Source organism: Diadema antillarum, unplaced genomic scaffold (assembly GCF_040938485.1).
Source record: "Diadema antillarum isolate AM-2024a unplaced genomic scaffold, OU_Dant_1.0 scf00000202, whole genome shotgun sequence".
Lineage (NCBI taxonomy): Eukaryota > Metazoa > Echinodermata > Echinoidea > Diadematoida > Diadematidae > Diadema > Diadema antillarum.
In genome coordinates, this window is record NW_027271091.1 from 336,011 (window position 1) to 354,213 (window position 18,203).

At 38.7% G+C, this 18,203-nt stretch overlaps 1 protein-coding gene across 1 annotated transcript; it reads left to right on the top strand.

The window, feature by feature from the left end:
* The first annotated feature begins 5,079 nt into the window (after positions 1-5,079).
* LOC139723896 (sulfotransferase 1A1-like) lies at positions 5,080-17,492 on the top strand. Its single transcript, XM_071635100.1, has 7 exons — positions 5,080-5,101; positions 5,679-5,861; positions 10,531-10,661; positions 11,346-11,586; positions 12,093-12,187; positions 15,147-15,333; positions 17,383-17,492. The coding sequence occupies exons 1-7, from the start codon at positions 5,080-5,082 to the stop codon at positions 17,490-17,492; spliced, it is 969 nt and encodes a 322-aa protein (XP_071491201.1).
* Positions 17,493-18,203: the final 711 nt, after the last annotated feature.

Here is an 18,203-nt window from a genome sequence, read left to right on the forward strand (position 1 = left end):
GAGGGGTGATTTTGTGTAATTCAGACGCCATCGACGTCCGTGGTGGGTACACTGCATGTCAGTGTATACGTACCGCTACGAATACAGTCCAGGAAGTGGACTAGGCAGATTCGGCGCACTTCCCTGCGTATGGCAGAATGTAACCAGTCAGTCGTCACGGCGTGCGAATCTCGCACAGAGCGCGGAGGACGTATGCACGCTCGGAGCGGTCATGAATACATAATTAGCTGTGCAGTGTTCTTTTTAAACTATCGTTTTGCAGCCCCAGCATAACATTTACAGCTCATTTTTACATTAAATGAAAGAAGAAAGCTCAAGGTCTAATTTAATGACAATGATTTGATAATTCTGGAAAGGAAATTAGGGTAAAGATACGAGTAATTTCACGCGTTGAAAATATAAAATTTAAACCCGAAAGAAGTGGGTCAAATACTTTCTTAGCCACCTTGCATCTCTTTCAAACTAAGTAAGTAGGATACTTGATTATCTTATTTTCAAAATATGGAAAAATCAAGTCACTCTATCTTTTATACCTCATGGGATCCAGCAAATTAGAACAAGATGTCACATCGCTCTTTGTTCCAAATCGTCCGTTAGCGAATTCGTACAATGCTGGATCGTGATTGGTCGGTCGCATGACATCATCACATCGTCTGCTACTGTGGGTTTTTGACTTCCTGTGTCGGGTCTCGAAGACTGAAACTCGGCTTAAACGTGTATATGATAGGTTTATTCTGTCATATTCTGTCAAAATTTCGTAGATAATTATTTAAGGATTCGTTATCGTCACTTTGTGTTCGTATGGATTTGTCATTTGTTTGACTACTTGCAGATACGAGCACGTCAGCAATTTCACACGTTGGTAAAAAACAAAAACAAAACAAAAACAAACCACTTGGGTTTAGTCCCGTATACTAATATTTGTGTTACGATGTTTCTCATGCCTTTTCTTTTCTGAAATGTTCCATTGTGATTTTCTTTTCATGTTTACTTTTACATCAAGTTGTCTTGCAAGTTACGGTTTAAAAAATAAAATAACCTTGTGTCTGTTTTTTCCGTGGACATTCGCACTCCTTCAAATTATATTTCTGGTTTTGATGATATGTCCGCTAGATTATGATTTATCCATTTATTTTTTATTTTAATTGTTATTTTCTTTTTAACTGGAACTTGGAAGCTGCAGCTGGGGACTACTGGTGATTTGCATGAATGTTAATCTTAGATAATCTGATGAACTATTAATCATGCCACATGTTATTATTGTTATTATCATATCTTATTATTATCATTATTATTATTATTATTATTAGTAGTAGTAGTAGTAGTATTCTAGAGCCCGAAGGTCTGGATTCATGAAGCAAGCAGTTTCATTTCTTTTCAGGGTGATTATTTCAAATGTCAATTTCCCCTTCTGGGGGGGGGGGGGGGCTCCCGATTCCACAGAAGACTCTTTTTATGAGCCAGCATAGAATCAGGGGAACAATCTCCCTGATAATTGCATTTCAATGTTGGCAGCTCTATATCATGAATGCAAACAAAATACTTTCAAGGACACGCCAAGCTTCGCGCCATATGTAGGAAAAATCTTGGGGGGGTGCAAGTCTCTTTTTAATCAGTTTTTGAACGATTTTAACTTACAGATACATCTTTTCGAAGTATCGGTACATGCTTCCTCTGCCGAATTAAAAAAAAAAATAGACTATGAAAAGTTTTATACCAGCCAGGATCCAGCAAAATGGAGGTTTATGTTTCGAATACATCAAAACTACGAGCAAAATATAAGGTAAATCTAACGAGAGATTAAACATTGTATGGACAAATTTTATATCAAAATGAAGAGTACGAAACGGGTAATTGGACTCACCCCACCATGTCGAAATCGTATACACTAGCGCTAACTGCATGGCAACTGTATTGGAGCTTGTACAGAGTCTCGCAAAATCCCGTGAAACCTCAAATTCGCGAAACGGTCATGCGCATCGAGTAAACACCGGCACACGGAACCTCATTATGCCTAATTTGCATACGGCGTGAAGACTGACTGTAACCTAATGCCCCCTCCCACACAATTCACGCACTCCTAACGACAATCTGCGCAGGGACGCGCGTCAACGACAATCTGCCATGCGCACGACGATCTGCGGGTACGGGTTTTCCCATTCCTTTTCAAACAATTTCACAAATTTTTACTTCAATTTCGTTGCAGGATGTCGGGAATTGGCCAATCTTACTTTCAAATTCGTCTTTCGTCGTTCATTTTCAAATAAAGTCCATTCAATTTAGTCATTTGGCGTACATTTTCGTCGTTTACAGTTCAAATTCGTCAGTCTCACTTGCAGCACTCAAAACAGCAGGATCGAATTCGTCTTTTGTCAATCATTTTCGTTAAATTTTCATTCATATACGTCTCATATCTCTATCCGGTGTGATTTTCCAGTCATTCATGTATTTTTTTTTTCTGTAACCATTCACATTTTACATTCAGGAATTAACATACACACAAGACTAGTGTCCCCCCCCCCCCTCCACACACACACAAAAAAACCACACCCTCCTCGGCCAGAAAAGTAAATAAACTGCTGTCACCCCATCCCCTACCCTAAATATTGACCTTTTTCGAATAATATACATTCAAAGAGTGTAAGAAAAAAGTACAGCACCAATGGTCGACCGATGTAATCTGTATATGGGTGCCGCCCAAAAAGACCATTTATAGGAGAAATTTCATAACTCGACCATGCGGTTTTGCCACTCCACCGCTCCGACTATGTTGTAGTATTTCTTCAGGTACATGCATTGCATCTTGGCAACACGGGTGGTGTGGTTTCCCACGACTCTCTGTTTCCATGGAAGTTTAAAACGGAAACGTCAAGGGACGCAATCGCCCGCAGCATCCTTAACTGTCCGTAAATGTCCGTAAGCGGACGTAAGTGTTGTGATACGTTAACTTGCGGCAAATTTCGGATACTTATGGTGGACGCCAATGAACGCAAATGGACGGGAGGTAAACATTTTTTGCGGATGGTCCGCGTCCAATCTACGGATAGTTACGTTCAGTTACGGATAGTTACGTTAAGTTACGGTTACTTGCGTAAGACTGCATCCGTGTAGTCCCTCTGCGAAATCTTGAACATTTCAAAATTTCACAGGCTTGGCGCCGTCATTTTCCGTTTCTTTACAGATTAGTTACGGAAGGTTACGTGTACATACGACCCTGCGGATGCCTGCGTCCACGCTGCGTCCCCCTGCGTCCACTCATCCGTATCTATCCGCGGCGGACGTAACCCATCGTAAGGCACTGTGTGACTGGGGCATCATTGACACCGCACAGATCAACTGTTACGACTCATCAGGGCCCCATTTCCTCAAAGGTTGATACGATAACAACTCTTGCTGGAATGACAATTGTCATGGTAACGACAAGAATCCAGTTTCCTGATTGGCTGTTGCTATGAGAAGTTGCCATTCCAGCAAGAGTTGCCATCCTAACATCTTTTATGAAACGGGGCCCAGTACTACATCATGACGCGACTCGCAACGATACCGCCAAACGATACGCCGACCTCAAACGACTACATTTAAACTTTTCATAGTAATGTTAATAGGCTTTTTAGATTAATTTGCCTAATTGATAGACCTATACCTGTAATTGTAAAGCAACTTTTAATAAAAGAGAATAAAAGATAATGTTGGAATAGTACTTATTCTCTATGACCACTGCTGAAAAGAAAAGATAATGATGGTAATGATTACGTATTAGGGCCTATACTGTAGTAAAAAAAAAAAATAATACAATAATAAGTAACGTCACGGCAAAAAAAAAAAAATATTTTACACGCCATCAAAATTACAGAGGATACACCTATGATGTGCTCTAAACTTTTCTGAAGCACTTTTTGTTGATATTTTGCTTTTCATGTTATGTGTAGCCTGTACCAGTCTGATCCAGTGATCTTTATTGAAGATCTAGACATACACCAACATGATAATGTATCGAAAGCAAACCTGTGTCAATATGTACAGAGTATATTGCCAAGGCGTCGCTCACAATCATGACAATACCAAATTTGATATAAGCTTTGGAATTTTGATAATAACCAGAACAATGATATTTGGGCATTTTGGAATATGCATAATTTCAAAATTGAAAAGGGAAGAAGGTATGTGATACTAGAGTTGAAAAAAATAAAAAATCAAATCAAATCAAATCAAAAGAAGCGTGATTTGTTAGACACAGATTCGAAAAGTTTTGGATTAAGAATATAAATGTAACATGGTCCAGGACATGTAAACGCTGTTAGACTGTTAGATTGCTTACGCTTTATAACATGTTGTAACTATATTGTAAATACGTTTATGTTCACGCTACCCCTTGTATCATTATGACATGTTGTATCAATATTGTAAATACGTTTATGTTCACGCTACCCCCTGCGTTCACATCAGTCATTCCTGCACCTATTCAAGTACACGTAGGTCCTATAAGATGTTGTTATTGTTGGTAACCTTGTTTTCACCATCATTCATTTCATGACCAGATCACGACCACCAATTCACATTTCCTTTCACATCCTGATATATACCAGTCACTCTTCATGTCCGTCCCTACTTGATTGTGGTTTTTGTGTCCACCTTTTCTCTCGCCCTTCCCTCTGATTTTTCACTGTTGTGGTCCAATATCTTTAAAAAAACAAAACAAAACAAAACAAAAAACAAGAGAGAGCATGTTATGTCTACCACCACGCCTCATAAACATAATCTTATCTACCGACCATCTCACGTCTCATTGTCCTGTGTTCTTTAGCCGTGCTATCTGTCAGTTTATCACAAAGCAATGAAAAATGTAGTTTGTCTTTTCTGTATACATTAAATTGTTGGCTGTACAGATCGAAGTCTGAAACCTCAATGAAAAAAAAAAACAACAAGCATTCGAACTCGTATAATATTGCTGACACAGAGATTACAGAATTACCAGATCAGATTTATGTCGTATCTAACAAAGTAAACAGAAAAGTTCTAGGGGCTCATAAGACACGGATAAAAAGTCGTGCCATGAGTGAACACTAGAGCTTCAACAAAATGGAGTCTTCGTGTGATACGGGTGAGTATACAGGAACTTTATCTGTTTTACTGAGAAACATTGACAATCTCTACTATAATCAAAATCAAAAACAAAAGAGCTGGAAGGTGGTCTTTTTTTACCACTTTGATTATGAACTTTTGTATGAGGGTTGATACTCAACTTCTAATCTTACCATCTTGATGTCGCATGATGACCAAATAAATAAAATCTCAAGCATATCGCTGAGGGGGATGTTAAGAGCCCTCATGGACCACCCTGTGCATGTATTCAAGTTTAAATTGTGCATGTATATAATCATAAGTTTAATCCAAAACAATTTTGACATAGTTAGCTCATACTCAAGAACAGTCTTGCATTTCTGCCGAGTTTGGGAGCTTGCTTATGGGCATTGTTGTAAACCGAGATATCGGTTTATAACAATGAAAATGGCTGGATTTCGACCTCCTCGCTATTTCGAAATTTCCCAGTATGCAGATGTGTTGTGTAAATGCCTAGTGTAAGGCTTGTATGGATGACGAAATGCTTTGGCTTCATTGCAGCAGCCATGCTGGGTTTGTACAGCACTATTTTCCTTCTTTCATTTCCCCTTGTTCAGAGGAATGTATCGGGAACGAAACAACAGGGTTTTCGTTCGAGGTTCCCGAATGCGTAGCGGCTACATGCTACGAGTATCGGGGCACGGTGATGCCAAATTTTATGCCAATTGACTGTAGACAGGCCTTGGAAAAGTTCGAAGTGCGTCCCGATGACATTTTTGTCATCACTCACCCAAAATCAGGTAAGTGTGAAGACAAGCTGTACTTCCGGATCTTTTCTTTTTTTGCCAGTGCTTTAAATCTCTCTCTCTCTCTCTCTTTCTCTCTCTCACACACACGCACAAATTTTCAAACGAAATAAAGACGACCAAACTGATAATCTTTCTTGAGGCGTTAAGATTAGGGATTCCTTTCGTTATGCTGATTGTAAAAGCCCTGAAGAAGACTCGAAAAAGATTGCATGCTTGGCACTACAGGAGTTGAAAGCGCACTATAACGAAACATCCGCTCCTCCTTCCATCGGGATTATATATGTATTATATCGGGATTCAAGTGGTCAGGACAACTTCACGAGATTATAATATTCAGTGCGTATAAGAAAAAAAACGCAACAAGATTTGATTTCAAATTTGTGAAGACTGTGTTAACTTTACACCAAAGTGAGTAGCAACACCTTAAAGCCACATATCTCCTCTTTCCAATGATATCTTATTTATTCTTACACGGTCATGGATGGCTGAGTAATCATTCTTTTTGGACTATGGGTCAAATTGGACTTGGGACCAAGTTTCAGTTTAAAAGACCAGCATAAATCCCTTTCAATTTTTTTTTTTTTGAAAGCTGAATGTCTGGGCTGGACTCTGTGGAAACGGTTTGCTCCTAGGGCCCTTCTTCCTTGAAAACAACATGAACGGAAATGGATACTTACAAATTTTAAATGAACATGTGGTTCCTGAATTGATGGAAAATTTTCCTGTGCAACAAAGGGGTGTGTTCAGACGCCTATGATGGGCACAGGATGGCGCACCAGCCAATTGACTAGTTGCAGTAAGCAAAGGTAAGAAATAGATTGGCTGAGGTATTTGGAAATCGGGTGATTGCCTTGTATCATGACGTGGAGTGGCCACCACGATCTCCGGATCTGACTTGTTGTGACTTTTTTTTTTCTTTGGGGTTATCTCAAGAGCAAAGTGTTCATTACCCCTCCACCTGACATTGCAACTCTGAGACAAAGAATTACTGATGAGTTTGAAGCTCTACGCCACCAAGCCCCAATGATTTGCAGGGTTTTGCGTGAGATGGAGAAAAGAGCTTATCTCTGTGTGGAAAGGAATGGTGGCCATGTTGAGGGGCATGGGATGTAATGTTAAAAAGAGATATCCGAAAGAAGACAATGGTAAGTTGCGATCATTGATTTCATTATTCCATTTGTTAAGTTAATTTCTAATAAGGTGCATTGATTCTTGCAGTGTCTAAACTTGGTCCCAAGTCCAATTTGACCCATTGTCCGAAAATAATGATTACTCAGCCATCCATGACCGCGTATGAATAAATAAGATATCATTGGAAAGAGGAGATATGTGGTTTTAAGAGGTTGCTACTCACTTTGGCGTAGAGTTAACACAATCTTCACAAATTTGAAATCAAATTTTGTTGCGTTTCTTCTATACGCACTGTATATATTAATAATAATGATAATAAGTACAGCATTTGTAATGCGCCATCGATTTAGTAACCTATTCTCAGGCGCAGAGGGACATTATTATAAAAAGAATAACATACATTATAATCATAGTTGGACATAAGAAGGTTGAAGAAGAAGAAAGAGATAGAAATATATACCCGATGAACAATTCAGTGAAAATTCATCCAAAATAAGATGCGAACATATATGACTTTTTTAATGTTTCAATGCAATGATTACTGCTGATCGGATCCTCAGTGGAAGAGCGTTCCAGAGAGCTGGGGCTGCAGAAACAAAGGCTTTTTTTCTCCAAGAGTCTATTACATGAACGGAGATTTCTGCCAGGGACGTATTCTGAAACAAGGTTTTGCAAATGTTTTGGAACTGAAGAATGTACTGCTTTCCATGTATGAAGAAGAATCTTAAACTCTATCCTCTTGGATACTGGTAACCAGTGAAGATTTTTAAGAACTGGGGTAATGCTGGAGAAGCGAGATGTTCCACTGAGGACCCGAGCAGCAGAGTTCTGAGCACGCTGTAGTTTGGCCAGTTGGTAAGATGAAGCCTTGAACAATAATGCATTTCCATAATCAATACGAGACAAAACATACGAATGAATAACAGAGGCTGCAACTTTGTGTGATAATGATTTCCTGATATTGTGAATATTGCGTAGTTGCAAATATACAGATCGACGTGTGTTTGTAATGTGTGTCGCCATTGACATTTCAGGGTCAAAATAAACTCCCAGATTCCTATAATTTGATACAGATTGTACATTGACACGTCCAATTCGTAATGATTGACTACGGGTTATATATATATATATATATATATATATATATATATATATCATGACTCGACACTAACTTTTTTTTTTGGTGGCCCAATGGGGCCACCAAAATCCTAAATTTCAAATTTTTGGTGGCCCAAGAGAAAAATTTGGTGTCCCGAAAAAACAACAATAAAAAACATTAAAAGTCCTTTTTTTTAATGAGTCAAATATTTAAGATTTATGATAGTAAGAATTAGAAGTTGGACCTATCCACTCATAAATAAACTTCAACAAACTTGCAACACTCACTCTCAGGCATTCATTCATTCCTTTTCATCCATCCTTTGAACAAATTTAACTGCTAATTTCCGGCGCAAAAAGTTATGAAATCATTGACACACTTTTCAAAAAAATTTTGGTGGCCCGAGGCGGGCCACCAAATTTGCCCTTTTTTGAAATTTGGTGGCCCGATTTTCATTTTTGGTGGCCCCGGGCCACCGGGCCACCGTTAGTGTCGAGCCCTGTATATATATATATATATATATATATATATATATATATATATGTGTGTGTGTGTGTGTGTGTGACCGTGCATCACTAAACGAACAAAAAGTCGCACCCTTCATTTTACGTCAGGACTCAAAAAAGGTGAAACAGGTCAACCAAGTGAATATTGGGTTTTTCATATTTTCTGAAAGAGTTACCCTTCTATGTTATTCTTAACTTTGGGATCATAGAATAAATGGGAAAGGGCATTTTCAGTTTTTCTACAACTTTTTTTTTTAGAGTATAGTAATATCAGGTATGTCTTTAGAGGCCCCTTTTCATTTCTCGATAACCATTTGCACACTCTTCACTTTCATGTCTAGTAACTGTTGAAAAGACTAATGCTACTGTTTTGAAAGTTGGCACTGATCATGGACAGTATGGTAATAAAACATGCTCAATTTCATCCTAATTTGATAATTCCTTCATTGTTACTCCAGTGGTTTACACCCTGTTTTTTGTGCCATTTATCGCACAACTAGCACAGTTTGGTGAAGATTAAGCGCTTGAATAAACCCTGTACTTCAAAGCCTCTTTTCTCGGTTCACACTTTTCCAGAGTGTGTACTTTCTTTCGAATATTTAGATAGGTTAGGCGAGTCCATTTCAGTTGAGCTTTACATCATTTTAAAGCGTAGAGTGTGCTCTTTCAGAATCTGCCCATAACTAAAAATCCTTGTCTGGCGACTTTTTGTTGGTTTTGTGATGCAGGGTCACTATACGGATATATTGTACTGTATGTTTACAAAAATATGATTTAGCGACACAAGAGAAGAATACAGCTGCTTATTTTTACTCGTATTAATTTCATTGCAAACATGGGTCTAACATTGAATGATATTCAAATAAACAATATCATGAAACAAAATATGTATACGATATCAGGGCTCAACACTATTTCGACACTAAATCATTTAATCGGAAATGTCGGTGTCCGAAAAAGAAGTGCATTGGTGAATAAAAGGAAACATAGCAATCTCTTTGGCATTATAAATGTCCATCGGGCCATCAAACGTTATGGTCTTTGAATGTTCAGTGGTCAGACATTGATTTTGAGTTACCACAGGCCGCAGAACCCGTCCATAATGTTGATGCCTGCATGTAAATATGCATGGGATCCATCAAAATAAGCGATAGTAGATTTTAAGGGTATAAGTGTTTTGCCTTTTTTTTTTCTTAATAAATTTCAATCTAAGATTACAAACTAACAACATGCATTCTGCCGTCTTTCTCTCAGTGGACTGAAAGACCTTCTGTGCCGCTTAGTTGTTGTTTTGAATCAATCTTTGCACAAAATCTCTTTATCCAAGAGGGGCCCACACTTTACAAAGTCTGTCATTTTTGTGGGTCCCCCCAGTTTTTTTTTCCACATAATGCATATTGACAATTATTTCACTTTCGTTACTTCAGCGACCAATGTAATGTATCCCTACTGTTATTTTTAAGTATTGTTTTCTTTGTATACACATGCATCATTTTTGTTACTGAAGAAAGTGAGATTTATGTTTGCATATTATTTCACTGTGAAAAAAAGAATTTGAACTGAACTGAACAAAATATGTTTAATAACGTAGGATTATGTTCTTTGTATCATGCATATTTCGTAATGTATCAGCTTACGTGTACTTCATAATTATGAAATGAAACTGTCTGAAATCGTTTCTGTATGTGTGTTTTTTGTGTGTGTGTGTGTGTGTGTGTGTGTGTGTGAGCGGGGGTATAAGAGTGATTAAAGATTTAAAACATACAGAATATTAATGAAAACCAACAATTTATCAGTATATAATGATCAGACTAAGAAAAGACACTGTTTTAATGTCCGAGTGGATTAATGAGAGAGAGAGAGAGAGAGAGAGAGAGAGGGGGGGGGGAAGAAAATGATAGAACACGTTATATTCCTGTTCCAGGCACAACGTGGATACAACAAATCATGCTGCTCGTCAAATTCAACGGGGACATAGCTGAGCAAGGAGGGAGAAATGTGATGGAACTGGTTCCTTTTCTGGATATGGTCGACATCTTTAGCTCGCCTGACAATGTAAGAAATTCATATGGGTTTGTATTTCATTACGCAATCAAATATAGATGTTAAATGAAATCGTCCGACTCTGAACTTTATATACGTGTATTCATGCAAACATATTTACATATTGTTTAATTCAAATCTGCAGTTTTGAAAACAAATATAACCGAACATTTATGTCGTCATCCTGCTATCCATCAAGATTTCAAGATTTTTTTTTCTCTGCTTTTTATCCTTGAGGTAAAGTGCCCAATAAAATACTACGGAAATAAAAACGATCAGTCCGATAATCATGTAGCAATGAATAGGACGTTATCAGTGACGGCGAGAAGAGTGACAGATGTTTCTGTAGCTGCACAAACATTCTGTCAGCTGCTTCGTGACGCTTCGTTGCAGCTAGCTTATGATTTGTGTCTGGTCACAAGAAGATTGTTTATAGTTCGAGGCATGTGAGAAGTAAGCCGTACATATTTTGCTGTTTACATGCATTGTTCTGATCTTGTTTGTGGTATCTGTAGATTGGGTATACATAGGGCCCTACATTATTTACGTCGATGTAGAACAATTCGTTAATCAGTTGCAATCTAAAGGGCCTGTTATCAAATTCCATTATTTCTTTGCAGAGCAGTGGGGGATTTTTTTCCAAAGTGTATTTCCTTCTTTCTTCTACCATAATTTTATATTTGAAAGTTTGAGGAGGCTACACGTATAATTCTCACTGCCCGTGACATGCCGTCCCCGCGAATGCTAAAGTCCCATGCCCCTACTAGGCTTCTGCCAGTGGACCTCAGAGGTGATGAACCCAAGGCAAAGGTCATCTATGTCGCTCGGAATCCCAAAGACGTTGCCGTATCTTACTACCATTTCTGCCGATTTCTAAAGGGTCTTCCTTTCTACGAGACGTGGGACCTCTTCTTCGAAGAGTTTTTGGCTGGAAGAGGTATAAAGGACAATATCAAAGCGAGTCCCTATATAGTTATGAATGAATGAATGATTGACTCAATGAATTCAATTTGCTACTGTATATTTAGAGAATAATTCGCCTATGAATGAGACGATTCATGAAAACATTCCGTACTGGTCATGAATTGCGTGTATCAGCTCGAACTTATCCATTTTAGCTCAGCCTGTTTAAATGTCTTACATGCTGTATTTGACAATTCACGCATGCATTTTTGTCATGCTTATGGTTTGCTTGTTGAAATGTGGAATATGGAACAATAAAAACAAGCAAACAAACATACAAACAAGCGTAGATGGAATAGTTGCCATTTTCTCATTTCTCAAGGAACCGGACTCTGACAATACATATTGATTTTTTTTTGTGTGTGTGTGTGTGTAAGGGGGGGGGGGGGGGGGGGGGGACTGATACGCTGAGACACCACGAACAATGTTGGAAGTGGAAAGCTCAGGAGAATAATTAATGTCGTTGTTGATTTTCAACAGCACCTCAAGGAAACTGGTTTGAGAACGTCCTACCTTGGTGGAGAAGAAGAAATCATCCCAACGTGCTCTTCTTGAAGTACGAGGACATGAAAAAGGTGCAAAGTTTGTTTCTTTCCCTTAGATGAATGTTAGCATTAAATTTTCACTACGTATTGACTCTTGCTGGAGAGCTTGACTTTGCTAATTTGGTGCTACAAGCAAAAACAAACAAACAAACAAACAAACCGACGCTGGATAAGTGGATATAACCACGGACCGCCCGATGCATAATACTTTTTTTATGATTATTGCCGTATTGTACATTCAATACTCATTGCTCAGTCTTTTGGAGGGAACTTTAATGGCAATTGACCTATGGCAGTGTGTTCAATAAGCGGCCATGTATAATCAGGGAGGTGTCAGAGGAGTGGAATCAAAATTTGTGCAAATTATTTATGCAGATATAGCTTTCCGCTGGCTTCGATGTTTCATGTTTAAAGCCGCTTTTCCATAGATTTATATATGTATATATATATATATATATATATATATATATATATATATATATATAATATGTATATGGAGACCAAATACAGAAGAAGATCGTAATTTCAGAGGCAACGTTGAATCCCGAGTGGAACTTTTTTGATTATACGTTACGAAACAAATCCTTTCAGTTTTTCTTCATGATTTACCTTCTTGTTATCAATACCCCTTGACTGAAAAAAAAAGAAAGAAATACATGTACTGTTACTGCATAAAAAGTTAGTAATCAGCCATCTTGCGCACAGTGCATCATCTTATTTGTCATGCAGGTTCAGTACCTGAATGTGCATTTTTAAAAATTAAGTATCTGGCTGATTGTGTGCTTTTGCGTTTGTAATGGCTCCTCCCAAGTATAAGTCCAAAGTCGAGCACCCTGAAACCCAACAATTTTACTCCGAGGTGCCGATATCAACGGTTGGGCATGTAATGTCTTATATCTCTTTGATATTAGGCCCCTATACCCATTTTTTGTTCGCAATTCAATTTATTTTCATGATCTGAGAACAAACATTTTGAAGGTTGTGTTCTTTTAAAAAGCAAACTGAACGTTAAAATACCGTATGTCCCCCATAAAAAACAACATACAACGGGACCCTCCGCAATGATAACTTTAAAAATAGTGAATCAATCCAAATACGATTTTAAAAAGCAAACTGAAGGTTAAAATACCGTATGTCCCCCACCCCCCCCCCAAAAAAAAAAAATACAACGGGACCCTCTGCAATGATAACTTTAAAAATAGTGAATCAATCCAAATACGAATTCAGGGTGTGAAACTGTAACTTCTTAACCACATCTTACAGAAAATCCTATCCGATTTGCTTCAGTGGTCAATAAGAAATGAGGAGTTTGTAGAGCATGTCAGTAATCTCCTTCCTTCAAGTTCTGTCCATTGTACGAGTTCACACATTGATATGCAGTTCCAAGAGCATCCAAGTGCGTACAACGTGGAAGAATCAGACCCATGACATGCGTTAAAACTATCCACATTTCTCTCTGACCACGTTTAACCAAATTGAATGGGGTTTTCTGCAAAATATAGCTACAATGTAGATGTTGTATTTTAAAATCCTGAAGTAGCATTTACACGGTTTAATCATATTGGAAGTTATCAATGCAAAAATTCGATTGTATTTTTTTTTTTTTGGGGGGGGGGGGTCATAATTATTGTACATGTTAGGTTGCAAGTAAGAGTTGTACTGGTTCGACATGGTAGCGACAACTTGTTGACAAGCTAAATACTCAATTTGTTTAACACCTCAGCTTTCAATCCATTGACAATGAAATCTAGTCAGGGTCCATGAGTATCTGTTGTCTTCAGTCACTCTCAAAGAACCTCAGAGGTTCATGAAAAATGAAACATTAACGAAAACGTCTCACTCATCCAGGGTAGCATGTGTACCACCCCTAGCGGGCCCTGCCATAAATATTACCAAAACACTGTACTTAACACTGGGGTCAAGAGAGACAAAACGTTTGACACTCTTGATAGCCTATTGTACGGAAGCCCATTCGTGCCACGCAAGGATATAACTTTCCGTGGAGCTAAGTGGCGGCCGCCACATAATTTTCTGGCGGCCGCCACTTAATTATCTGACGGCCGCCACATGATTATCTGGCGGCCGCCACTTAATTATCTGGCGGCCGCCGCTTAATTATCTGGCGGCCGCCACATAATTATCTGGCGGCCGCCACTTAATTATCTGGCGGCCGCCACTTAATTATCTGGCGGCCGCCACTTAATTTTCTGGCGGCCGCCACTTAATTATCTGGTGGCCGCCACTTAATTATCTGGCGGCCGCCACATAATTATCTGGCGGCCGACACTTAATTATCTGGCGGCCGCCACTTAATCATCGTTTAGCGATATCGATAATTATGAGAAATATCGACCACAAGTAGCGTTACTACGGAAGCCCATTCGTGCCACGCAAGGATAACAACGGGACAGCACCTCGTCATATAAAAGACGTCTGAGTGGTGATGAAGGCGATCGACCAGCTGTAGACTGAATTGAGATCTGTAACGCTACTTGTGGTCGATATATTTTTTATTATCGATATCGCTAAACGATAATTAAGTGGCGGCCGCCAGATAATTAAGTGGCGGCCGCCAGTTAGCTCCACTGAAAGTTTTATCCTTGCGTGGCACGAATGGGCTTCCGTACTATTGCCTGTGCTCGCTGGGCGAGATGCGAATTCCAAAGGTCGAGCCCAGAACCACTGGGGACCCTCACCCTTTTTTTTATTATCATGAGTGCGCATGGTAATAATTCATTATACATGGTATCAGCGAAAAGAAGCAGTTGATTGTTACCAAATTTTATTTTTCAATTGAATGTAGGGCCTATTACAAGAGCACATATTTTATTACTTCATTACTAATAGTGAGTTCAAATACTTTTTACGGTTGTATGGATGGTCCTATAGCTTACTTGTACGGTTGTATGGATGGTCTTATAGCTTACTTGTACGGTTGTGTGGATGGTCTCATAGTTTACAACTTGTACCTACCTATTCTATTCTCCAGAACCTCAAGGGAGCAGTCAAACAAGTGGCTCGCTTTATGGAAAAATCCCTCGCTGATGACGTCATCGACCGTATCGTTGAAACTTCTAGATTTGACAGGATGAAGAAAAATGTTCAGTCGAATCCGGACTCCCTTTTCGGGATAACTGACACTGCCAAGAAAGAGGGAGCTTCATTCATGAGGAAGGGTAACAATTTATTGCTGTATATGGGAGCTTTGAGTCCTCCATCGGTTTACGATAAAAATAATTTGCAGACGTTTCCGGACTGAATTTCGTCTTTATTTCCTTTCTTAATTTGCAATTTGGAAGCATGAAATCAAGAACTAGTACTGTTTTTAAACAGTTGTATGAAAGTATATAGACCTATCAAAACCCCACAGAAGCTCGATACCAGGGGTGGTACCTTTGATAACTTCACATTACATTCAATAAACTGTTGTGAATGAGCATACTGAATTATACACTGTAGAACATCGGTGTTAGATTTAACACCACGGGTGTTAAATCTAACACCGATCAAACTTCAATAAAGGACCACACCCACAGGTGTTGAAAATGCACTGTGATGGTGTTGAAAAGTGTTCACCTGACACTTCGTGGTGTTAATTTGACACTGTACCTGGTGTTATTTTGACACTGTACTGGTGTTAATTCAAAAATGACACCACATGGTGTTGATTTGATATTTGTTGGTGTTAATATCAATGGTTTAACACCCGTCCAGCTTCAATAAGAGACCACACCAGCTGGTGTTACTGTGGTGTAAATCTATTTTCACATTTTTTCAAAAATCTAGTATTTTAATGTAAAATTCTTGATCGTCTTGTTTGAATTAAAAATCAACAAGAAGTGTAGTTACTAAGAAACTCTTCAAAAAACAATTTCAAATTTGGAAATGACACCTGGTGGTGTTAATTTCACACCATAAATGAGCACCGAAAATTTAACACCAGCTCGGTGTTCACTATTTAACACCGGACTTTTTGCAGTGTAGGTTAAATCAATCTTTTCTCAGTTTTTATCAAAGACCTTTAAAATATACCTGTGATCTTCCCGATAAAGAGGGTAACTGAATACATTGTGAATAGACCCCATTCGAAAACCCCTTTTTTCCTAAATTGGCGTTAGTTTTCCATGACCTTATTTGCTTGGTTATGGATACTGAGTTTACAATTACGCTCTTTACATTGCCACATATTTGACGACTTTCTGTTGTTGTTGTTGTTGTTGTTGTGTGTGTGTGTGTGTGTGTGTGTGTTTTGACGCTTGGTCAAGTGTGAAATAATGACACAAACTAATAGTACACGATACTTGTAACCTTCAAAGCACGGCCGGAGGGGGTGCAGTTTATATATCTGATGCCACTTCGAGGTTTCATCAGCTAACAAGCAAATTTTTACCCGCACTTCTTTCTACCACTTCCAGGTTTTCAATCACATTTTTTCCCCTGGTGCTTTGGGGGGGGGGGGGGGGGGGGGGGGGGAGGGGGAGGGAGGGGAGGGGAAGTGGGCTCCCCCAAGTGATTAGACTCTATCTATTCCTGTGTATTTAATATGCAAAAAAGTGGGTTGGGGGCGAGTACCCCCCCCCCCCCCCCCACCGTTGCGCCTGCTCTGCAAAGCTTACTTTACGCACTTATCCTATTTAACAGTTTATCTACATGTCGTGCTAGCAGCCTCTAATACATCAAGCGTTAAACAAGTTAAATTGGTTAATTGCTTTAGGGAAATGTATTTTACCATATTTACTCATTTCCGATGTCTTGAATGCTAACTTGAAAATGAAGTGCTTTCGTAGCAATCCTCGACCGGCACTTAAGAGAACGTGTGATAAACACAGCAAAATAACAAATTCCTCATCAAGACACTAATGGCACAACATAAACTGACACAAAAATGTGATATGTGTCCTGATTCACAATGCCAGCATCCTGCTCATCACATGCTTACGACAATAGAGAATTTGGTTGAAAAATTTGCAGAATAACTAATTTTACCTGTAGCTACAGTGTCGAAAAAATGATTGCAAATTACGAACTTTGGGTTTCTTTGTTTTGGTTTTGTTCGATTGTTTATGTGTTTGTTTTTGCTCTTGTAGGACATGATGCATTATTTCATCTTTGTATAAATGTCTAGTCCACGTACAATTGCCTGCATATACACAGTAAGGCTAACATACTTGTTTAACCGTCTTTGTTGATAACCGTTTTGCAATTTTTTTCCTATACATTTTCAGGAGCCGTCGGAGACTGGAAGCACTACTTTACTGTTGACCAAGATCGTCGGTTTAATGAGCTCTACGCAACGAAATTGGCGGGAACGGGATTGGTGTTTGAGTTTGAATAGTTTTTGCTCATGGAGTTGAGATCAAGCACGTGCGCAGGATGTTCCAACTGCATGGCTATCCCGATATTTTCACTTATTAAAACTGATTATGGTTATATTCGTTTCATGGATTGCGGATGACGCTAATCTACATAGCCTAGCTTAGATGTGTTTGGAACAGTCTTGCCGCTCACTTAAAGGAAACAAAACAAACAAACAAGAATACACATGCTATAAGTCTCTCTTTTTTCCGTCTATCTGTCTCTATCTTGTTTTTTTCTTTCTCTCTCTATATATATGTATATGTATATATATATATATATATATATGCACCAAAGACACTGTTTTGCATAAGATTTTAATGTCTTCGCCTATACATCCGCGTTTCTGCAAAGATGTTACGATACCTCCTAGAATATAATCATAGATGTAGGTATAACATAAGGGACAGTAGTCGAATAAAAAAAAAGGAAAAAAAAAACAACAACATTTTGTCTTTTGTGCCAGGGGTCTGACAGTTTCGAAAAACAAATACAAAAAAGGAAAAAAATCAGTGAGTTGTTGCAAACGGTTCTACACTACTATGAATGACAACTTTTGTTTTCAACATACAATAAATGTATATAACGTGGCTCCCTCTTGTGGCAAAACATCCAAGGAGAGAGTGATGAGCCTACTAGAGATCGCCACATATGCAACAGTATTCTCCTGGCAAACACTCCTGATGAACAT